Source organism: Orycteropus afer, unplaced genomic scaffold (genome assembly GCF_000298275.1).
Source record: "Orycteropus afer afer isolate SDZICR_OR568_19922 unplaced genomic scaffold, OryAfe1.0 scaffold00091, whole genome shotgun sequence".
NCBI classification, from domain to species: domain Eukaryota; kingdom Metazoa; phylum Chordata; class Mammalia; order Tubulidentata; family Orycteropodidae; genus Orycteropus; species Orycteropus afer.
In genome coordinates this window covers 4,616,559-4,640,524 of record NW_006921678.1, presented here as the reverse complement: position 1 = coordinate 4,640,524, position 23,966 = coordinate 4,616,559, and the positions used below count along the sequence as shown (strand labels likewise).

General features: G+C 36.6%; 1 protein-coding gene across 1 annotated transcript in view; it reads right to left on the bottom strand.

Moving 5' to 3' along the window:
• Window positions 1-696: 696 nt before the first annotated feature.
• PAM (peptidylglycine alpha-amidating monooxygenase) overlaps window positions 697-23,966 on the bottom strand; it is a 219,629-nt gene continuing 196,359 nt past the window's right edge. The window contains exons 17-25 of the mRNA XM_007942482.2: window positions 22,663-22,735; window positions 21,463-21,673; window positions 20,858-21,058; window positions 19,326-19,441; window positions 13,719-13,818; window positions 11,085-11,138; window positions 4,980-5,183; window positions 1,548-1,604; window positions 697-878 (exon numbers count right to left, since the gene is read on the bottom strand). Coding sequence (XP_007940673.1) covers window positions 697-878; window positions 1,548-1,604; window positions 4,980-5,183; window positions 11,085-11,138; window positions 13,719-13,818; window positions 19,326-19,441; window positions 20,858-21,058; window positions 21,463-21,673; window positions 22,663-22,735 — 1,198 coding nt within the window. The remainder of the gene's footprint in view (window positions 879-1,547; window positions 1,605-4,979; window positions 5,184-11,084; window positions 11,139-13,718; window positions 13,819-19,325; window positions 19,442-20,857; window positions 21,059-21,462; window positions 21,674-22,662; window positions 22,736-23,966) is intronic.

Below are 23,966 nucleotides of genomic sequence, written 5' to 3'. Positions count from 1 at the left end.
CCTGCAAATATGCAAAAACTGCAAAATACACTCTTGACAGCTAATGCTCTGAAAACACTTTATTACACAAATTACATTCAGATTTTGAAAATATTGTTCTAACAGTGTAACCATCTAAAAATAAGACATCCCAGAAATACATCAACTGAAGAAAACTGAAAAAAAGAATTTAAATAGAGACTTTTTTTTCTTTTTCTCATTGCAATATAATGTTCGTGATTTTAAAAAAATAGAAGGAGATTTAGCAGCTTCATCATCATGTAGCACAAAGGTTCTCTTTACTGCCACAGGCTGAGAATGCTGATCAGGAAAGGCACCAAAGAAAGACATTGGCAATGGAAGTGCTATTAAAGAAATACTGTGTTCAAGCAGAGAGCGGGGTTATTTACATCCACAGAAAAGTCTCAAAAATGTCAATGAGCAAACGTTCCATCATTGAAGTTAGTACTGTGATGGAAGAGGACTGTTTCTCTACCCTATGTTTGTAAAAAGACAATGGCACTATTGTGAACTTTCAGGAGACTCCTAAACTAGAAACAGAAGGCAACCAAACCAAAAGGAAGGAAATAAAATGTGCACAGTCCCACATAGATTAGTACAGTTTACAATTAAATACACAAAAACTTTAAACGTGCTAAGGGAAGGAATCTGGCATTCTTGGTAAAATCTCACTCAACCTAAATCAAAGCCTGGTTTTCAGGAGGAGGAAGGTGCCTGTGCGGGCAGTGGTGCAGAATACTCCTCTTCCGATTCACTTCCATCATCTTCATCCTTCTCTTGGTCACTCCCCTCGGTACTAAGGCGGTCAAACCCTTTTCGACTATAGCCCTTACGGCTTGCGAAGAAGTTGCCAAGGTTTAAGCCTCCAGTTCCTTTTCCTGAGTAAAGCAAACAATAACATTCAATTGAAGTAAAATTTGCACAAATGATTTTAGTTTCCTTGCCAATTCTTAATGATAAACAACGTAGATGTAGGGGAATGAGAAATGATCTATCTATCTATCTATATATATAAGAGTGGCACACAGACAGATTTATCCTATAGAGCTAGACTAATGCTACTCTACAGACTTATTAAAATGAAGAAGAGGGGGAGCTCCCCAGGACTGTGTGTTTTCACAGGAATGTTTCAGATTCACTTTTCACTACCTCCTGCTTTTTCCAGGCTCTCTAGAATTGGTATGCCTCAAACAGCAATTCATTTCAACTACTGTCTGAGAAGGTCATCTTCACTATGACATGCACTGACATGCAGAGAGAAGTGACATAAAATTTACTGAAGACAAATGAAGTCAGGTAAAAGGGAGAGGAAAAGAATTAGATACAATAGAATGACAAGGTGGAAAAACAAAAGTGGGAAATGTGCTGCCCAGAGCCACACACACTTGAGGTTACAGCTTGTATTCTGGATTTAACACTGGTAGAATGCTATGGTACCCACTAAGAGTTTAACTTTCAGAGAGAAAGTATGAAATATTTCCTTGCATGTGCTGGTTGACTTTGAACGAAACCTGAAGTTAAAGGATTCTGAAAGGTCACAGGCATACCTCTAAGTCTTCCCAGTACTCTTCCTGAGCTTGCCTCGAGTTTGTGTTCAGAATCTGCTAGATAGAGATGGGACATTTTAAAATGATTTCCAATCACTCTCCTCAATCCATAGGCTCCATTTACAACACAAAATCAGGATTGTATACATGATTCACAGGGCCTGGCTCTTGTATGTATGTAATTTTAAGGGGAAAAAAAACCAACATATCATTATGATACAGATAAGAGCCAGAGCTGCATTTGACTCCTGACTGTATCTCTTACAGAATGCACAGTTTAGATAAATTATTTTCTGAAGCCTCAATTTCCTCCTGGGAAAAGAGTGGTCAGTAACAATCCCTACCTGTGAGGTTCAGTGACATGCTTAGAATAGTGCCTGGAATGTGCAAAGTAAACACTCAATAAATATTGTCTGTTTTTTACTTAAGACAGGAATAAGTTTCCAGTAAATTGTAAAAAATTAGAAGCTTTGCTTATTATAATTTATGAATATTTGTTCTTTCTATTAAGAATATCCAGCTTGAGAAAGCTTTGGATACACATACACCATTTCCCTGTTAAGTTAGATATGTTGTTGTTGGGTGTTGTTGAGTCAAATCTGACTCATAGCAACTCCATATGAGAGTAGGACTTCCCCATAGGGTTTTCTAGGTTGTAATCTATATGGGAACAGATCATTAGATCTTTCTCCTATGGAACCTCTGAGTGGGTTCAAATTGCCAAGTGCTTCATTGTACCACCAGGGCTCCTTAAGTAAGACATCAGTGTAGGTAAAGGAGATGAAATCTTGTGTATTTTCCAACTACCCAAGGGACCTAAATGTTCCATGGGCTCCCATGAAAGACAGATGTCTTTTCTTACAGGAGATTGGCCTCTCAATGCTTCCATTACTCCCTTAAGGGTTATGGCCAAGGAAGCCAGGCTCAGGTTCTCATATTATGTCTCTAGTCAGGAGTGGAGATAACAGCATGGAGAAGGCTAACAGGCAGGCAGATTATGGAGGAAAAGTATAAGAGTGGATGGGAAGAGATAAGAAGGTAAGACAAATCTGGTCAGATTATTAAAAAAAAAAAAAAAAAAAAAAAAAGTAGACTGTAAATTCCATAAGGATGGGGAACATACCTTCTTTTTTATATCCTATGCCTAGCAGAGTGTCTGATGTGGAGCTGACACATACTAAGGGAATGTTGAATAAATGAAAGGTCCTTTATGAGGTTTTCTAGAAACCTTAGGATGGATTGGATGAGATCTACTAAGAACAAATGTTGAAAAAAGATGAGAGGCTGAACTACTTTGCCAGTCAGACTGAACCATAAGAAACTGCATTTTTTTTTCCTAAATAAAAAGTGGTTGAATCATAGCAGTTTCATATGGTCCAACCTGGTTCTCTACATTCTCAACACACTTGTAAACTCAGCAACTGTATCAATGCCATGTCCCATGTACTTAAGAACAAATGAGAGACCAAACTTTCTCAATTCCCTAGCCACTTCCTCTCAAGTTTGAGTTGGTTACCACCATTCTTGCCACCTGTCTCCATATCTCATGTGTTCCTATCTGTGTGGTATTCTATTACTGCACTTACCCCCCTCTATTGTAACTTTCAAGTATCATCTATTCTGTGAGCTAAATTTATATATTCACTCATCCTTTCACCTATTATTTATTGAACCCCTAGTGCCTAGAACTGTTATTTGTGCTCGTTTACATCAGTAAACGAGACATGTAAGACACTAGGACCTCTGAAGCTTATATCTAATTCTACAAAGAGAATCAGTTTATTTATCTTTGCCCCCTGCTTACCACATTTCCAGATGCACAACAGGGACTCAAGACAAGTCCTTTTAGTAAAAAGTTAACTATTTTTGCAGAGTTTTACCGATTTGCAGATCAAAAGTACAAGGAAGTCCATGAAAAATTCCATTTTAGAACTCATAAAATTGAATACTTTGTTTTTTGTTACCATGTCCTTTTCTATGTCAGGGCTTTGCCATGGGCACTGAATCTATGCCATGGTTGCCTTGGCCTCAAATAGGATCAGATGCTGTTTCCTCTCCCAATGCTGCCTCTCATCCCTGCACATGGACTCCTTCCCAGACGCAGCTGTAGACCCTTGCCTTAGGACCTGTGGAAGCAGCTAGGGGGACTGCTATTGAGTGGTGAGAATCGGTGGTCAGGTTATTTGTTTATTTAAATATTTCTTTGGATGTCCTGACAGAAATTCAGCTCCTATTTCCTTTATTGTAATAATGCTTTGTGAAAATACTGACTTGAGTATTGAATGCTACCTTTTTCAGTTAAGGAAAGCTGATGACCTACATTATGACTACTGAAAAACTATAAAATGGTTTACTATAGAAATTGTTGGCTTCTTGAGAGAGGTGAAGTTCAGGACTGTATCTTTTATGACTTCTTATGCCTTTTATAAGGAGCTCTGGTGGTGCAGTGCCTAAAGCATGTGACTGCTAACCAGAAAGCTGACGGTTTACACCCACCAGCCACTCCATGGAAGGAAGAAGGGCAAATCTACTTCTGTAAAGATTTACTGCCTCGGGAACCCAGTGAGGGCTGCTATGAGTCAGGATCGACTTGATGGCAGTGGGATGCTTTTGATGCCATCATAATCATTGGTAGTATTAATATTAATTGAGAACTTTCTAGGTGCCAGGAACTGTGATAAATTCTTTATACTATTATATCATTTAATCCTCATACACCCTTGGAAGGTAAGCATTTTATCCCACTTTATATAGATAAAAGGAGCTCTTGTAGCACAGTGCCTAAGGCATCTGACTGCTAACAGGAAAGGTTGGTGGTTCAAACCCATCAGCCACTCTGTAGAAGCAAGACTGACTATTTATTTCCATAAAGATTTACTGCCTTGGAAACCCAAAGGGGGTCGCTATGAGTCGTAATCAACTTGATGGCAGTGAGTTTGGTTTGGTTTTATATAGATAAGAAACCGGTGGTTTAGAGTGATTAAGTAACTTGCCCAAGGTCAAGTAGCTAGGAACTAATGTCAGGACTCAATCTGGTGGAAAACAAAATCCCCAAAATAACTGGTCCAGGTAACTCTGGGCCAATTCCCAACAGCAGGGATCTCCTTCTCTTCCCTGATCAGTGAATTTACACTGATGCAATTTATCTATACAATTTCACATGGAGACATTAATTAGACTTAAACCAATTGTTAAAAGGCAATCTTAACAATTATATTTTAATCTATCCTAATTTCACAGGCTCCAGATATATTTTCTACTCTATTGCTAACTATAAACAATACTTGCAATATAGAGAAGAGCACTAAAAAAAATAAAAAATAAAATAAAAAAAGACACTGAAAAAAAAATCACAACCTATCTCCTGAAGGTAATCAGGCCAAACACTCTTTCAAAGGCAGGTTCCAAGTTCAAGGGGCTCATTTTACTTGCCTCCAAAGGCCCTTGACTTTTTCCACCGAATAAATATGGCAATGGCCAGCAGGACAACCACCGGAATAACCAGAAGGGTTGTAATGAGAACAACGGACACTCCCGATCCTGGTTCTGTGATCAGTTTCTGTTTCTCCTGCATCTTCTGCAATTCTGAGGAGGTGGCTTTGTTCTCCATTTTGGTTTCAACAACTGCCTCGGCTTCTTTAGGGAAAGAAGAGTTCACAATATTCAACTGACTCAAAGATTCCAAATCCCTCCCTCCCACCCTTACCCAGCCAAATCAACAACTGGTTACAAAGAACTTGCTGAGTCTAAAGCACGGAGTTCTTGTTTCAATACTGAATCTACCAAAGTAGCAGCAGGTATTACAATTGGTAATTACCCCTGAATCGTTTCTCATCTTCAAAATTTTCCTTGGTTCTATCCTTTACTCCCTACGGAGCTACAATTCCACAAAATCTGTTATCTTCCTTTTGCATTTTCTCTAAGTTCAAATTAACTGGTAGCAAAATGTAGGGAGAATCAGTGTACACACTGCAGTCAAACAAACCTGGGCTCAATCCTCAGCTCTCCCATATACTAGCTGTGCAACTTTAGGCAAGTTACTTAAGTTATCTGGGCCTTAGTTACCTCATCTGTAAAACTGTGATAATAATAATACCTTTTTCATAAAACTGTTGTATGTAAATGCCTATCACAAAGAAAGTGCTTAATAAGTATTTGTTACCTTGTATTTTTAGTTTATGAATCTTTTTCATGGCCACTGAATTACTGGTACACCACATGCATAGTTTCATACATTAATCAAAGATTACAAACTGGAGAAAAGAAATGTATCCTCTTCATGTTCTTTTCTGCAGTTTCCAGAAAAATGAAGTATAGACAGAGGCACTGTCTATCCTTTTGTTATTGATAAAACTAACTTCTATGACTCTTCTATGATGTTGGCAGGTATGCAGATATCAGGTCTAAAAGACTGAAAAATGGATACCATAAAACTATGAGCTGTTGCAGGGATCTGAATCACTATTGAATTGAAAATGACATTGAATGGTGAGCCATTCTTGCTCCTAAGGAGTACGCGTGTGTGTGTGTGCACAGAAATTCTAACTATGCAAAGGCTAGTAAGAATTTCCCCAGCTAAAAATTGTCACTATGTTTGTCAAAAGGCTCATAAGGTTTCTGGAGTTTCCATTTCTATTGTGCCCTTTTGCCTTATGATACAGAGTACCTTGTATGGCCTCATGCATATTTTTGACAAAATGGCAGGGATAAGTGGCTTACCATGGTCAAACAATCTTACGTTAATATTTAATATGTGTAGACATAGCTTAAAAGTTTGCTAGATCCTTTCCCATGAAAGCATCTCTCAAATTAAGACATGGTATAAATACCATGATAGAAGCAAATGGTAGATTTACAAAAATGCTTCTATGTTCTAAACCAGAAAACTTCATGATCTCAATTATATCTCTTGAGCACTTACATTGTGTCAGACATTGTTCTCCTTTAATCATCACACGAAACCTATAGCAGGCAATATTATTATCACCATATTACAGATGGGTTCATTTTTCAAATTATTTAAATCTGTAGAAGCAGGCTTCATAGCCTTCATTGCCTTCCCTGTACCATGTTTAAACAAAGGCCATACTTTCTTTTCTTTTGGCTACTGGAGTGGCTCTTGAAGTCTGAGATGAGGAGAAGGAAAGGGACTGGTCTATAGACCTTAAAGGTTCAAAGTTAACATTTCTGAGTCTTAGTTTTCAAGAGAAAATTAGAGTAATGTGTTCCTACTCTTCCTGACCACTTTTTTTTTTTTTTGGTCTTTTTCTTTTTTACTATAGAAAAGACATATAACTTGCTTTAAACAAGAAAATGACAATAAATACATTGTGAGGTCACAGGCCAAAGATGTAGCTTGGCCTTCAAGAAACTTGTTGCCTTTGGTAGGGTTTGTTTTTGTTTGAAAATGTTTATAAGCTGAGTAAACACACTGCATTTTTTACTTGTCATTTAGTGGGCTTACTTGTACCTAAGGCAGCAGTCATACTAGCTACATCTAGTTTCTTTTATAGGGAAGAACTAGGATGGGGCTCAATTAAATGAAAAGATAAACTATGAATAAAGTAGGTGATAGACTCCGACAATCAGTTTATCATTCATAGGAAGTGTGCTGAAACTTGGCACACATGGCACTTTAAAAATTCTTGATCTCTACATATCTTCTTGTACTTTGAGAGTTTTTTTACTAGAAATACTTGAACATTCTAACATTTGGAACCAGATGAAGTATGCTTAAATTTTAAAAGATGATCTATATTTTAAAGAAGGAGGATAAAATTTTTAAATTTCCCACATTGGAAAAAAAAGTTACTTTTCTTCCCAGGAGCCCAAATTCTGCCATTTTCTGTCATTGTACTAAATTCTTTTATTAAGAACCCTAATAACTTGAAGCATTCCTGACAAAGAAGGAGTAGGGAAACTCTAAGGTCCCTAAGTAGGGAAACTTAGCTAGGTCCTAGAATTTCTGGAAGACTGGGGATACCTGGTAATGACATATTTCTATCATTTAAGATGCCAGATGTAGTCCATCTAAAACAAAAATGTCTTTAAGACTTACAAAATAAGGAGGCTAGGTGCACTCCTGTGTGTGCATACACAAACATGTTCCCCTATACAAGTATGTGCATATCCCCTTGAGAAAAGAGGAGAAGCCCAAAGACCACCTGGAATTGGGAATAATTGGGCCAGGAAAGGAAGGTCATGATTAACATAGAAACACATGAGTTACTACTCAGTTCATCACAGATACAACTAAAGGCTGAAAGCTATAGATAGCATTAGAGCAAGCAGCATTTTAGAAATCAAGAAAAGTGCATATAATCCAAAAACACCAAATCCACTGCTATCAAGCCGAATCTGACTCACAGTGCTGATACAGTACAGAATAGAACTGCCCCATAGAGTTTCTATGTCTATACATCTTATGGAAGCAAACTGTCACATCTTTTTCCCACAGAGCAGTTGGTAGGTTTGAACCACCAACCTTTTGGTTAGCAACTTAGTGCTTAATCACTGCACCACCCTAGCCAAAGTCAATCTTTTCAAAACTTTTTTTTTTTTAAAAATCCCACAATTAGCTTCCTCTGGAATGTGTTTCTTTCCATCAGAGCTAAGAAGCTAACTGCATTAGGGAGTTTCTGTTTTTATTTTTTGAAACTGATTTAGCATCCTCATCTCTTACTGGGGGTTGTGAGGAAGAGGGCTATGCTCTTGGTGAGATATTGACATATCTCTTTTATCCCTACTAACTTGTTCTATTTGAACATTTAAATTCCTTTTCTAAGTTTCTTATCTCCCCAAATTCTCTAATCCCGGCAAATCCCTTAGAAAACTTGTTCTGAAACTCTGGTATCACTGATCAATTATGTGACCATTCACATATGTCAGATGATCAGTGTCATCAAAGGTAACTTGAATTTGGAGATTTAAAATTAACATGTATGTAGAAGATTGTTAAATCTAGGCTGTATTCCCCTCCTCTTTTTTGAAAATAGTAGTTTTAATTAAGCATTAGGATTTTGTTAAAAAAAGATTTCAGATATTCAGCATGACTTTTATTTCATCTTGTAATCATAAAATAAAATAAAAGGTAACGGGACTCATACTGATTCCAAGAATTGTTCAAATGAAGAACTTCATTTGGGTTTAGTTATTCCTATTATGTAGGTAGTCCTAACTGGAGCTCTTGTATCGTAGTACCTAAGGCACTTGACTGCTAACCAGACAGCTGGCAGTTCAATCCCACCAGCTACTCCTTGGAAGGAAGGTTGGGCAATCTACTTCCGTAGCGATACGGCCTTGGAAACCCAAGGAGGGGTCGCTACTAGTCGGGTCCGACTCGATGGCACATAACAACAACCGTCAGAGTATGACATTTCAATAATATTTACTATTTGATCTGCTAGGTTCTGTCCTTAGGCCAGACAGTTTTCTGAACAACAGTGGTGTGCACTGAGAGAAGAAATGTAAAGTATCACTAATCCTTCACTGGCCGGCCAAGAGGTCTGCTTCACTGGGCTGTTCTCAATAGGTCAACTAGGATAATCTGGAATTCTGAGGTGGTATACATTTCAAGAGAAATGGTTTGAGGCCATTTTGAATTCTGGAGATTTCAGTGTGAACTACAACCATTCCCAACTTGTAGTTGTTAGAGGAATTTATGGTGGATGAATTGGTGGTATACATCTCTCCTCTGCAACAGGGTAACAGTCATTAAGGATATAGGCATTGATGCCAGTCAGACTTTCGTTTAAACCCTGGCTCTATCATTTATCATCTCAGTAGTAATTCTGATTTTCAATTTCCTCATATGTAAAATGGGGATAATAGCAGCTATCACCTGGTTGGTGTAAGGATTAAACTTGGTAATGTTTGAGTATTTCGGTGCCTATTGTTTGCGTTCTGAAGTGATCCAAAAAATCAGCTCGTGGACTCAATTCTGACTCCTGGTGACCCCCTGTGTGTCAGAGTAGAAATATGTTCCACTGGGTTTTCAATGGTTGATTTGTTTGGAAGGAGTTCACTAGGCCTTTCTTCCAAGGTGTCTTTGGGTAAACATGAACCTTCATCTCTGTCGTTAGCAGCTAAGCTCATTAACCATTTGTACCACCCAGAGACTCTCCATAAATGATAACTCTTGTTTCTTCCCCAACACCTTTATTCCAGGGCAAGAACTTACAAGTAATTCTATAGGTAGTTATAGAAAATTAGGGGAGCAGGACCTTCAATACAGGAGTGTAATATGCTTGTGTTTTGTGAATGCCACTCAGTATTGTCACCTGTGTAGAATCTCTACAAAGACCAAACAACTGCTATTTACTTATTGTATAATATCATCTTACCCTTTTCAACCTTAAGCTGGCTATATTTTCTTATCTGTCTATATAAAATCCCTAAACTCCCTCCTGGTTCTTGCTTCTTTTCATCTCTCCACCTGCTTTTATGAGAAAGGAAAACAAGTAAGCCTAGGGTTAATTAAGTCTTAGTATGAAAGAATAATTTGTAAAGCAACTAATAATGGAATCACTTTGCTACTTAAACATTAAGAGCACTTTGTAAGAAACTCCTGGTGAGTTCTTAACTCTAAATCACATGTCAAAACCTTGCAGATGGTAGAATATGTACAAATTGAAACTTGTCTCAGGAAAGGGAGAAAATTACTGAACTAGGATTACAAATGTACCCAGTAGTCAATTATCAGTAGCTAAATCCCATTTTCCCAGGCTTGGTATTATTTACCACTTATATACTGATTTATATGCATTTATATGCATATGTACACACACACATACACATCTTCTAAGCCTCTTGAGGCCAGACACAGTTTCATTTCCCTTGGACCTTACACCATAGAAACCAAAGAACCAAATCAAAACAGTTGCCATCAAGTTGATCCTGACTCATGGCAATTCCTTGTGCTTCAGAGTAGCACTGCACGCCATAGGGTTTTCAGGGGCTTTGATTTTTCAGAAGTAGATCTCCATGTTTTCCTACCAAGATGCTTCTAGGTGGATTCATACCACTAACTAGCAGTGCTTAAAAGTCTGTGACATGCAGGGACTCTGACACTAGAAGGCTCTCAGAAAATGTTGAGGGCCTAAATGGTACTAAGAGAGGGGCTTAGATAACAGCTGACTCTTATCATGCCCCTAAAGCATTAACACACCTAAGACATTTTTCACTCCCTTAGAGTCCATTAAGAAATGATCTTTCTCAATACTCAGACTTCCAAAAGAGACTAACTTCCTTTTTTTTCTCTCTGAATGTCTCTGACCCAGTAATGATAGATTTCCCACATCTTTAATCACTCTCTATCACTTGAAGTCAGTGATGTACTGAGCTCATTATTACTAACACATTTATTAAAAAAAGCAATGGTAACATGCAGGTTTAAAGGCTCAGTACATAACAGAAGTCATGGATAATTGACCAGATTATATTTTTAGCCTGATAATTTTTTAAGTGCAATCAAGAGCCATAGAAGAATTCAACACAAATAGCCTTGGGTTTCACAGTCGTAAGAGGAAGCTGACCAACCTTTGATTTCCTGGACCTCGATGCCAGCCTTTTTAACTGATCGATGTTCCATTTCTGTAACACAGAAAGCAAGAAGATAGAAAAACAGAATCCCCAGAAAGAACATTTGAAATAATAATTTTTGTAGTAATTTTACTCAGTAGAAAACAGGTATTATCACCTTTAGAAAAGAGTCCACTACAAATTAGTAATTAAATACCAGATCCATGAATATCAGATTTATATTTTCTAAGGAAAATTTAAATACAATTTTTAGTACCTTTATACTTAGAATGAATTTTTCCTGTGGCATTCATAATATTGTATTATTTATGATGTATCAAGTACTGTTTTCATATGGACATCTCTGATTAGTTCTGCATGTTAGAGTCTCAGTCTTCTCGCTGATAGAAAGGCTTTGACTGAATACTAAAATGAGACACTTGTTTAGTGTCTGATGGCAATCTCAGTGTTCCACAGGCACTGTTTTCCAGATTTATTAGTTGATTATACTCTGGACCATAGAAAGTTTTTCTATTTCAAAGCTACATGCTGTAGTAAGTGCTTCTCAGCCAGGGGATGTATCAAAACCCCTTGGGGAGCCTTTCCAAAATACACATATTTCCACTTCTCTTCTTTCTATAGGTCCTAAATGGGGTCTAGCCCTGCATATTTTGAAAATTATTACCAGACAACTCAGATGTACACCTGTTCAGTACTAACCAGTGGAATGGTATAAAGAGCTCTAAGACTAGAATCTTAATGAGTTCAAGTATCATATTTTTATCTTCAAAATGAAGATTATTGGCTAGATCTTAAGTCTCATCCTTTTTCAAGGTATCTATGTGTTTTGTTCTGAAAACCTGGGTTTATTTATGTAATTAGGAATGATCCATCTATCTTTGATTTCCTGTCTGCCCATATTTTCTGGGGAGAAGGTAAGCAGTGGGACAGCTACTTCCTCAAGGTAAAGTGAAGCTACTACTGGAGTGCAACAGTCCATGGGCACCTCTGTGCAATCACCCAGACAGGGTCTTTATGACAAATAAGTGAAAGTTACTCAAAGAATTGTTCTGAAGATAGTAGTTACCAAATTTATTTGGGCTCCAAGACCTGTATGATATCTGATTAAAGTTTTTCTACTCCTCCCTCCTCTTTTTATTGTTTGGAGCCTGATATATTGTAAAAAGCATCTTGAGACCTTACTGTCTATGGCCTAGTAAGCATTCAAGAAGAATTTATGCCTTTGAAGGATGATGTTGGTGAAGAATATTAAATATACCATGGACTGCCAGAAGGATGAACAAATCTACCTTGGAAGAAATACCGCCAGAATGGTCCTTAGAAGGGAAGATGGTGAGACTGTCTCATGTATTTCGGATATGTTATCAGGAGGGACTAGTCCCTGGAGAAAGACATAATGCTTGGTAAAGTAGTTGTTGTTATTGTTAGGTGCCGTTAAGTCATTTCCAACTCATAGCGACCCCCTGCACAGCAGAACGAAACACTGCCTAGTCCTGTGCCAGCTCCATGTTCCTTGCTATACCTGAGCCCATCGTTGTAGCAACTGTGTCAATCCATCTTGTTGAGGGTAAAGTAGAGGGTCAGCGAAAAAGAGAAATACCTTCAATGAAATGGATTGACACATTGGCTGCAACAATAGGCTCACACATAACAATGACTGTGAGGATGGGGCAGGAGTTGGCAGTGTATTGTTCTGTTTGTACATGGAGTCACTGTGAGTTGGAACCGACTCAAAAGCACCTAACAATAACAACAACAAGAAGCATTCAGTGCTCTTCAATTTAGATAAATTGTGTTTTTCTCTATGGCAAAAGCCAGTTGCTATGGAATCAATTCTGACTCATGGCAACCCCATGTGTGTCAGAGTAGAACTGTTCTCCATAATGTTTTCAATGGCTGATTTTTTTCAAAGCAGATCACCAGGCCTCTTTTCTGAGGCACCTTTGGGAAGCTCTGAAGCTCTAACCTTTTGGTTACTACCCAATTATGTGAGAGTAGGGGCTAAGTGGCTATATTTTCTAAAAATTAGATATACTGTCCAATACGCAATTAGGAAACCTTAAAACTAGCTGGCTTAATCACTAAAGAACAAAGCTTCTGTCCCCAAACTTTTAAGTTACATGAACATATAACAGTTAAGTATTTTGGGAAGGCTGAAGCCTAAATGGAAAATGTGAAGTGTTTCCTGTTTGAGAATACTGTCTGACAGATGCTGGCATTCCTAGATGCTCAGCAGCTTCTGAGAGCTGAAGAGCCGTGTGGGAAGTGATGTCTATGGAGAAGGCAGCCCCTCTGCCTTGCCAAGGCCATCTCCTCCCTCTGGATCTAAGTTAGATTTAACATTGGTTTTTGCGCAACAGATGTTACTTTAGGCATTGAGAATTTCCTGTGGAATAACTGGAAACAAGAGGATACCTGCCAGAGAAAAGAGAAAAAGATGTTTCTCTCCACTTTTAAAAAATTAATTTAATCTTTGAATTGAGTATCAAGAAGGGCTTTCAAGAACTGCTAATTTGTATCTTATTTTCCCATTCCTATTAATAAAAAGAGAATGAAATGCAAATGTTTTTGTTTCATTTCCAAGCAATATAACTGGGCAAAAGGTGGACAGTGATGAAGTAACAAGCATACTTTCAGTTGAGGTGAACTTCCACACAGTATTGGTGTGAGCGTCTCCAACATACACCGTCCCATCTTCAGATGCAACAATATCATGAGGCATGTCAAAATGCTGCAAAAATAGAAAGCCACAAATTAGGATGATGAGCCTACTCTTGAATCCTTCATGAAAAGACACACACACATACACATACACACAAAAGCACACAACAAAGCAGTAGGCATATTACTCAAATCAAAGCAATAATACTTCTCATCATAGCAAATGTAGTACAAAGGTCTATTAATTCATTGGGTACCAAATCTGTTTCAGGTATAATTCTAGGCATTGTGAAATGCCAAATAATCTTTACCACTGATTTTCCAACATGTTAAAAAGCAAACATCTACAAGTAAATGATCTCATTTGGTATTATATCATTGTTTACTTGGTATTATATCATCTATCTATTTATATTTATTTTTGCCTTCATGTTTCTCCTACCTTTTAACCCCTATCAAATTTGTCTATTTTGATCTGTATAAGTCAAACAGAACAGGATTAGCTTATGTTACTATTCCCATCAAGCTATCCTACCCTTAAAAACTATTTGTACATTCAGAAAAAACAAAAACAAACTCACTACTATTGAGTCGGATCCGACTCACAGAGACCCTTCCTTGGGCTTCTGAGGCAGTATCACTGCAGAAGTAGATTGCCCAATCTTCCTTCCAAGGGGTGGGCTCCTGGTTAGCAGTCAAATGCCTTAGGCACAATGCCACCAGAGCTCCCATTTGTACATTACTGGTAAGAATAATCAATACAGATTCTAGGTATTCAAGGACATACTAGGAGATATATAACAATATGGATTTTCTACTCTAAAGTCCAATGTCTGAAATATTTTCAGTCAGCAAAAAAAAAAAAAAAAAAAAACAAATTGAATGGCACCCTCAAATACTTCCTGGGCTTTTGTACCCACTTCAGATACTCAAATGTTTTAATATGTTCTTCCTCAGGATGTATCTTCATTTCAAATCACTGTCTTCTCAAACACGAGGGCACAGGAAGCACAAGAGCATTTTATGTAACTTGCTTGGGGTCACACAACAAATTTCTGGTAAAATGGCTTAAAACCTTGTGCTTCTGACTTTACTGTTTATTGAAGCTTACAAAGGTACCATGTGTCCTCCTCTTGGCAGGGTGTAGATAACTTCTTTCGCTTTTGAGACCAGCAGGCCTGCCTGCATGTACAGTTCTTAAAAATATGACTAGTGAGTATAAAAAGAAGCACTATCCAGACTATGGGCTTATCAGCTAACATCTGTACACCTTTGCTGAGAACAAAGGTCACCAAAGGACAAGTTACTCTTCTTAGCTCACTTTAGGAGGGGCAAAAGAATACATGTTTAGGAGATACTATTGTGCTTTAAAATCAACAACAGTTTGTCATGTTGAAAAGAAAAATGAGAGCTGTGCCAAGGAGGCTCCATCCAATGAGCTGTGACTAATGTGCAAAAGAAAGACAGAGAGCCAGAAATCAAAATGTTGCCTTGTTGAAATATCACAAACCTATGGTTAAACATTTATCTTTTTTTGGATTCAGCTAATGGGTGGCAACAGAGTTACAAATTATAGGCAGTGTCTGTTCTATACAAACAGCTTTGTAAAACATATGGTTATAAAATACTTCAGATTTCCTGGTAGGAAAAATACTATAATAGATGGAATACAGGTGAAGGGGGAATGTATGAACTATTTAAGGCCAAAGACTTTGCTTTAAATAAATCTCAACAACAGTCATAAATTCAAGGATAAAATAACATTAAATCTCTATCACTGCTTCCACACTGATCGACAGAGCCAAAAGTTCTGTGAGACATATTTCAGAGCCATTGTAAGGGCTCACAGGAATGCACAGTGGGTGGGACTTGTGGACCTCCATTCTATTGCAATCAGAAGTACTTAACTGTAATGTTTTTAATGACCTGTTCCATGGTTCTGTATTATTTGAAACAGCAAAATTATGTTGCTGCATATAGTATTTCAGAGTTGAAGGGACTTCTAATGCAGGGTTTGAAAATATTTCGCCTGAGGTAGCTCTAACAAAATAAAAATGACACCAGAGGAGAACAATAGCATCCTCCTCAGGCATGGATGGACATAGGCAAGGACAATCCCTTAAAATCTTCTATTTTATCTTAAAAATTCATGAGAAAAATTTTTATCTTTTGTGTATCATAACCACATTTGCTTTAATAGAAACATAACTTAAACTTACTTAACATTAAGTATAATGGCTCTTCTAGGAAGTTGTATCATGTTTATGCTATGCCTTCATATACCTCTTAACATATGAATGTGTATTCCAGGGATTACAGGACTCCAGGATAATCTAACTTCATTTATCAAATGAAGGTACCAGCACTCAAAATACAGAATGCTAAGTAAAGCTCATTTTAGAGTCAGACAGACATGAGTTTGAGATCTGGGTGAGCTACTTACTGTACAGCTTTGCCCAAGACATTTAACTTACATAAATCTTTCATCTCAATTGTGAAAATACTTATGTATCTGTATGTGTGTTGGGGGTGGGATGGGGATCATTCCTTTCCTTTCCAACATTAGCTGCCTTGAATAAGAAAGAAGATGAAAAATGGCAGGCTAAAGGGTGTGTGTGAAAGCATACGATGAAGTACCAATAGTACTTCCTTTGATTATGGGTTGTGGGAGAGAATTTAGGGGTGATTATGTGTTTTTTGTCCCTTTTTTGATACTATTTAATAGAATCATCTTCTTTATCATCCTATCATCCCCCAGCTTCCTTGCACAGACATGAAAATGAAGATTGTATACTCAGACAGACATATATATTTCTAGAAAATTAATAGTTGACAAGAGAGAACTGAAATACACAAGGAGGTAAGTGGCAAATGACAGACAGAAGCATAGACACAATGTAAAACTTGACTTCTGCCTTGAAAGACAAATATTTTCTTATATAGCAGTTAATATATCATATTATTTCTTCACCCACTTAATCTTTATGATGATAATCAAATTAAACAAAAATTCTGTGAGATTTATAAACTGATTTCAGCTTACTGAGTCAATACAGAATACATTTCTATGTTGGTGTGATATCAAGTCTTGTTTACTTAAAGGAAAAGCAAATTTCATCTATGAGTTAGGCTTTTTCAAGTTTGCTGTATTAACCCATATACTGTGACATCGCTATGTTTCAGGAACGCTTATGTATAGGCACACTGCTTTCTGAAATTTTGATTGAGAGCTGTACACATTTTCAAGAGTGAGGATTACTTAGATTCTAGTTTCTTGCATAGCACTCTGTTTTGATTTCTCGACACATATTTGAATTAAAAGTTAATACACTGATTTATACTGGTTCATTAAAGGAACCAGCAAGGTAAGCACTCCACTTGCAAAGTGAAGATCTTAAATAAAGCAGTATCTTACTTTATCAGTAGATAGAGGAGGTTAGCATAAGGAGCAAAACAATGAAGATTAAGAAAATCAATGAGTTGAAACACTATGAAGTATCTTTTTTATTTGATTGTGGTGAAAATACAGGTAACAAAACATACACTATCTGAAAAATTTCTACATATACAATTTACTAACACTGATAGCATTTTTTAAGTTGTGAAACCATTCTTGATATCCTTTTCCAAATCTATTACCACCATTAACATCAACTCAGTGCCGCCTAATGAGCATTGATTCTTGATCCTAGACTGCATGCAAGCTCCCTACACCAGCCCCGATCTGTGAATATGTTTGGCTCTCATGAAGTATATCTTTTCAATATAATGTGTTGCTTTCTGAAGGGCTACTATGATTTCATATTTGATTACTTATTGTTTTTCAGGTGAAACTGTCCTATGAAAAGTCTTATTTGCTGTATATGAATAGAAACCCAAAAAAAGAAATCTGTACTGGAAACTTTAGTTCAGATTCACTTTAGGTTCACTTCACAACCAGTAATTTATATATGTGATGAAAAGCTCTGCTGAGGTGTAACTTGTTCTGTTTACTCTTTTTGTATCTTCAGTATCTGGCATAATACCTGACACATAGTAAAACCAAAAACACCAAACTCACCGCCATCAAGCTGATTCTGACTCATAGCAACCCCCTTTGGATTTCTGAGGCAGTAAATCTCAACAGAAATAGACTGCCTGGTCTTCCTTCTGTAGAGTGGCTGGTGGATTTAAACCACCAACCTTCTAATGCCTTAGGAACTATATCACCAGAGATCCTTCGACAGACAGTAAGTACTTAATTATACTCCTGGGATGAAATGTGATGATAAACCCCAAACTAGTTGTCAGTATTTCTAAAAGATTGAGGCATTTTTAAAGTTTTCTTTTAATCTAGAAAACATGGTATCTTAAGAGATTAATACAACAATTATTATCAAGATCCTGGATAGAGTAGGAGAACAATATAGACCAAAAATCAAAATGATTAAAAAAAAAAAAAAAAAAAGACCAGGTTTACTGGTCTGAAAGAGCCTGGTGAGACCCCAAGACTATGGCCTCTAGTTACCCTTCAGGTCTGGAACTGAACTCACTCCTGTGGTTTTCAGCCAAACAAAAGACAGGCATATAGGGTGAACATTTATATCAGGTAGATACACTCCTTGGAGCAATCAATCATGGAAGAACAGAGGTGGAGTGCAACTGGGAGCAAGCAGGAAGAGAGCTGTTACATTGTAGGGAACTGCAGTAAATGTCATGAAGCAAAATGTGTACAAATTGCTGTATGGAAAATGAATTTGTTCTGTAAACTTTCACCCAAATCACAATAAAAAAAAAGTTATTATCAAGATACATTTTGTCCAGTGGCTTCTTCTGATAGCTGCATTTTGATTCAAGTAAAGCCAATAAATCTCTACATGTTTTGGAAAAACAACTTTTATTTGCAACATTTTAGCATGTTGAAGTTTGAAAATTGATGTGTCATATGCATGTTGATGTAGTGTATGTGGCAGTCACCCTGCAAAGAAAGTAAACTGGGAAGCTGGAAAGTCTAGGTCACATTGATCCCTAGTCACTGGACTTGTAAAATACACTGTAAGAATAAATAATGGTAAACAATTTGTGAACTCAAAACTAGTCTTTAGTCCTTACCTAAGCCAAGTTTTCAGGACTTGAATAAGTTCCATGAAATGCTATTTTCAAATCTTGTTGCTTAGTATCATCATAGCAGTAAAAAAGCAGACAAGACTTGTGGAATCTGAGAGAACTATATAAATACAATGTCAACTACTCTGATGTCTTTCTTATTTGAATAAAATTAGGAAAAGACTAATTTTTTAAAGGCATTTTAAAGTACAGGTTATTCATACCTGTGATGGTATGCAAATTCTACTAAGAACCTTAACAAGAACATATTACATAGTGTTAATTTGCATCTGAGGAAATTGATTTAAGAACGGACAAAGGCATTTATTCTAGACAAAAACACTGTAATAGGACACTCTCATCAACCTAGATAAGAAAATTATCATAACTACTTTTTTTTTTTTTAATTATAAAATGACAAGTTGAACATCAGGATTCTTATTTTAGTTTTATTCTCATAAATATTGAAACCTAGGCAATGCTTATAAATACCTTGCGTACTGGCTTGAAGACGCCTATTATTTCCCCATTGGAAAAGTTCATCACAAATCCTTGAACAGGCTCTTGATCCCCAAAATAAGGCTTCCCATTCACCGCGAAGAGCAAACCTGTGATAACATATACAGTTACGCTCCCTTTAAAATACAGACAAGACTGGTTTTCAAATATACACATGAACATTCACACACAATCAACTGAAAAAGGGTCAATCTGATTCCTGTAATTGGCAACAAAAGTAGAGAATAAGTAATTAGCAGGATGTCTTTTTCTGAATGACAAGATCACAGGCAAACAGGTTAGATGGCTAACCTCCTTGTAATAGGAAAACCAGGAACTGGAAGGTCTGTTCCATTTGAGAAGCCAGCAAAATTCAGGAATATACACATACAGATTGTTGTTGGTGGTGGTGTGTGCCATCGAGTCGGCCCCGACTCACAGTGACCCCTCCTTGGGTTTCCAAGGCAGTATCACTACTGAAGTAGATTGCCCCATCTTCCTTCTGAGGAGTGGCTGGTGGGTTTGAACCACCAGCCTTCTGGTTAGCAGTAAATATAGATGTCACAGGCATCCTAAATAGATAATGAGAAGAGTCTCCTTATTTGCCTAATCATTTTAGGATATCAGACTCTTTTCAATCATATACTGTACCTACCATAACTAAATATTAGAGAGACGTTAGAGAGAAATTAAGTAAAATTACAGTATAAATAGAAAGAGTACCTGACTTTAAACAACTGTAGTTTGAAAATGTGAGATGATTGTTTCAGATTATCAAAGACATGTTTTCCTTGTTTTTTTTTTTTTTTAAAAAGGACCATCTTTTTTATAATACTGCCATGAATAATAAAGTTGTTCGGTGAGATGAGGCAATCTACTTATTTTATGTATTTATATTTCTATTTTTAATTGCCTACCATTTATAAAAAAAAGTGATAAAGAAGTATTTGGAATACTGGTTCTATTAGACACACACTATCTGTTGATGATGTGTGAAGACATAATATTAGTCATTTAATAACTACAGCAGGTTATCGTAATTAAGGAAAAATGAAAATCCATGTTTGGAAACAGTTTTTTTTTAACTTTAAAAACAGTTGTTAAATCATTGAATTCTTCATTATTTGTGTATAAAGAACAGTGTCACTTGAGTGAAAATGGACCACTAATAGCACAGTGATTAAAGTGCTCAGCTACTAACTGAAAGGTTGACAGTTCAAACTCATACCCACTCTGTGGGAGAAGGATGTGGTAGTCAGTTACCATAAAGATTTACAACCTTGGAAACTCTATGTGGCAGCTGAAGTCTGTCCTGTAAGATTGCTATGAGTCAGAATCTAATGTGAAAGTGGGTTTGAGTTGAAAATTATTTCTAATGCACTAACAGTTTTAAGATATTTTAAGCTTTGATATATAAGGCATTTTCAACCCTTTAATAAGGAAAAAAAATAAAGAGCATGTGAAGATAATATGGATACTTTTCAAGAATAGAGATTGGTATATATACAAAAATTAAGATTAAATACCTGGTATATATGAAATTGCAAATACATTTCTTCCAAATGACGCATGCTTGATTTCTCTTACAAATTCTTTGGTGTCAGTTTTAAAACACTGGATCCGACCATTTTCCCTGTCTGCCACACATAACTGGCCCAAATGAGGTACAAGGGCCAAGCTGTGAGGAACACTGAACTGGCCTGGCTTAGGATTGCTCCCTGAAGACTCTACAGAACAAAGAAAAACTTCAGATATACAATTTATAAAATCACCTAAGGTCTGACTATGATTTTATAATTTTCCATATTCATGAAAGTAAACCATTAAATTTCTGGAAAGAGGGGGGAAATAAGGTATATCAGTTTTTAAGTTTATTCTATGATACCTCTGACAACAGATTTTCTCCCTAATTTAGATAAAACTTTTTGGTAAATCTTCATTTTCCTTTTATAAGACCTATGTGCCTTTGAGCATGTGTGTGTGTATGTAAGCCAACTAGGGAGACACAAAGACCCTGTTTTCCTCACTTAAAGGACAATTCATCCCACAGAATGTGAAAGGTGGCCAATCTCTCGTTCCAACTGATTCTGGCTAAGAATTACAATTAGAGATCAAGAGTCTTCTTGGGTACCTTCTCCCCACTGTGTGATGAACTTTCCAGTTGATGAAAACTGCACAATTCGACTGTTACAGTAACCATCTGATACAAAAATGGTTCCAGTCTCTGGATCCACAGCGACATCAGTGGGTTGACAGAAATGATTCTGGTCACTGCCTGGTTGCATGCTTCTTCCCAGGATTAACAGAGGGCCTTCTTTACTGTTTGGATCCAGTTTGAATACCTTTTTAAAAGGAAATAAAGGATTTACCTGCTTTTCATGGTTATCATTGACAGTTACCCAGCATGACTAAGATTAGTTTTACAGGCAATGTGCGTGTAAGCTCTGAGGGGCTTATTCAAAAGAAGACAGTTTTTAGAACTACTTGGAATTCTAGGAACCATTCTACCAGATTCCTTTGTTTGATAGATGAGGTCTACAGAGATTAATTGATTTTTCTCAAGGTCATCCAGTTAATGAGTGGCAAATGGTGACATACACATGGTTGTCTTGTTCCACTTCACTCCTGACACTTCCTTTCTGTCTTTCTTTAACTAATTGGAAAATACTCTTCAGATATAATATATGAGAAATAAATGTTTGCTAAGATGATGTTTGACAACTGTGGCGAGAACAATTTAATAACTCTTATTACCGTGTTTTTTGAAGGTGTTTTTCTAGTTCTTTGCCTCCTATTCATAACAATGTTATTAAATTTAAGCTTATTAGGGAGGGAAGGGGAACACCTTATGACAATTCTGTGACTGAAATATAACTCTTTTGAAAAAGGACAAAATATTTGTCCTTGAACATGTTTTAAAATCTTATTTTTTACACATAAACATATACTTACTACAGACTTTGTCTCAATTTATAGAATAATGTGGCTTAGAAAAGAAAACATAAATGTGAGTGGTAAAAAAGTATATTAAGACTTAGATAAAGAAAGCCAAAGTAAATGTAGCAAGTCAAGGTGTGGAGAGGGCCCACATCATCGTCATAGTCTAACTCCACTGCCAACCCAAGGGAGAAAGGAGACTTGATAATTTATACGCTAACTTTTCTAGCTCTGAATTCAAAAAGAAAATATTCAGATATGGCTGTTCCATTTTCTTGTTACAAACTTATTGCGCCACAGAAAAAGATCCACAAAACTCCAGAAAATTAGAGCATTTTGAAAGCATAGTTCTATTATAGCTTCTATTTGAATAACTGCCAAATCAGTAGATTACCTGATGAAGAGCCACATCTGTGACCCAATAATTTCCATCTTTATCTACACTCAAGCCATGTGGTAAATAAAATCTGTAAAATAAAAAAATAATTATCTTAATTATATATATTTTCCCAAAGCATACATGAGGGAATTCTTTTTCTGAAGAATTCTGAAGAATATGAAGTGATAAATGTATACTTCCCTACTACAGAAAAGACCAAATTGAATTATTAGATATAGATCCATGACAAACCTTAAGTAGTATGAATCATATTAAAAATCAATAAATGAAGGCTATATATAAATTAAAAATATTTATCATAAAGCAGAATAAATTAGAGCAAACAATATAGTATCCATTTAAAAACAGGTTCTAAAGTTATAAATATCAACCTCTTAGATATGTATAAAATCCACCTGTCTAGAGAAACAAAAATTGATTTATGTAGGCATTTTGAATAGTTTAAATATACTGCAAGGCAATGCAATGCTACATGAATATAAAATATATTACTCAAAATTGTTAAGAGTACCTATTTAAGACAGTAAAACCCAAAGAAATACAACTTTCAGCAAAAACGGACTGTGCTCATCGAAGGAAGTGAAGTGGTAAGCTGGAAAATCATTAGAGAAGGTTAATTTATTTATAAAATCCATTTGAATGATCAGAATAGGAGAACTGTAGGCTAATGCAGACAGAGGCCTGCAGATTTAAGGAACTTTGATAGACTTAACAAGCATGTGGACAATTCTTAATGTGGTTTTGGTCTAATGACATCTCAATCCACAAGCTATTTTTTTAGGTGTCTAACCTTAGTATGTGTTAGCACAATAGATTTTGTCATGAGCCAACACTGACACACCTTGATCCAGATTCATTAACTGAACTAGGTCCCTGCCTTGGTAACTGAATGTGAGGGTTATGATTTCCCTTCAACAGAGGTATCCCACTGATATTGAAGTTGACTTAGGAGCAGTTGTTCTGCCTTACTCCTTAATTTCTTTCAGGAATGAGTCTGCTTCTGCTTTATGGGTAGAGCACAAAAGAGAGGTTCAAGCACACTGAGTAGTAGAGCTGACATTAGAATGCCGCCCCTGACTCATCATCCTAGAAACCTATCCAAAAAAATCAAAACCTCATTATTACCATCTCCATACACAACAGGATTCAAAGCAGATGGCTCCTTGACTTTCAAGGAAGCTGGCCTTCTTTGTGTCTAAGCAAATGGAGTAGGTTATAGTCCTCAAAACTGCCAGGTTGACATGGCTGAGGACACTCTTTAAGTAGGTGTCCCTTTCTTTCAATGACTGTGAATATCA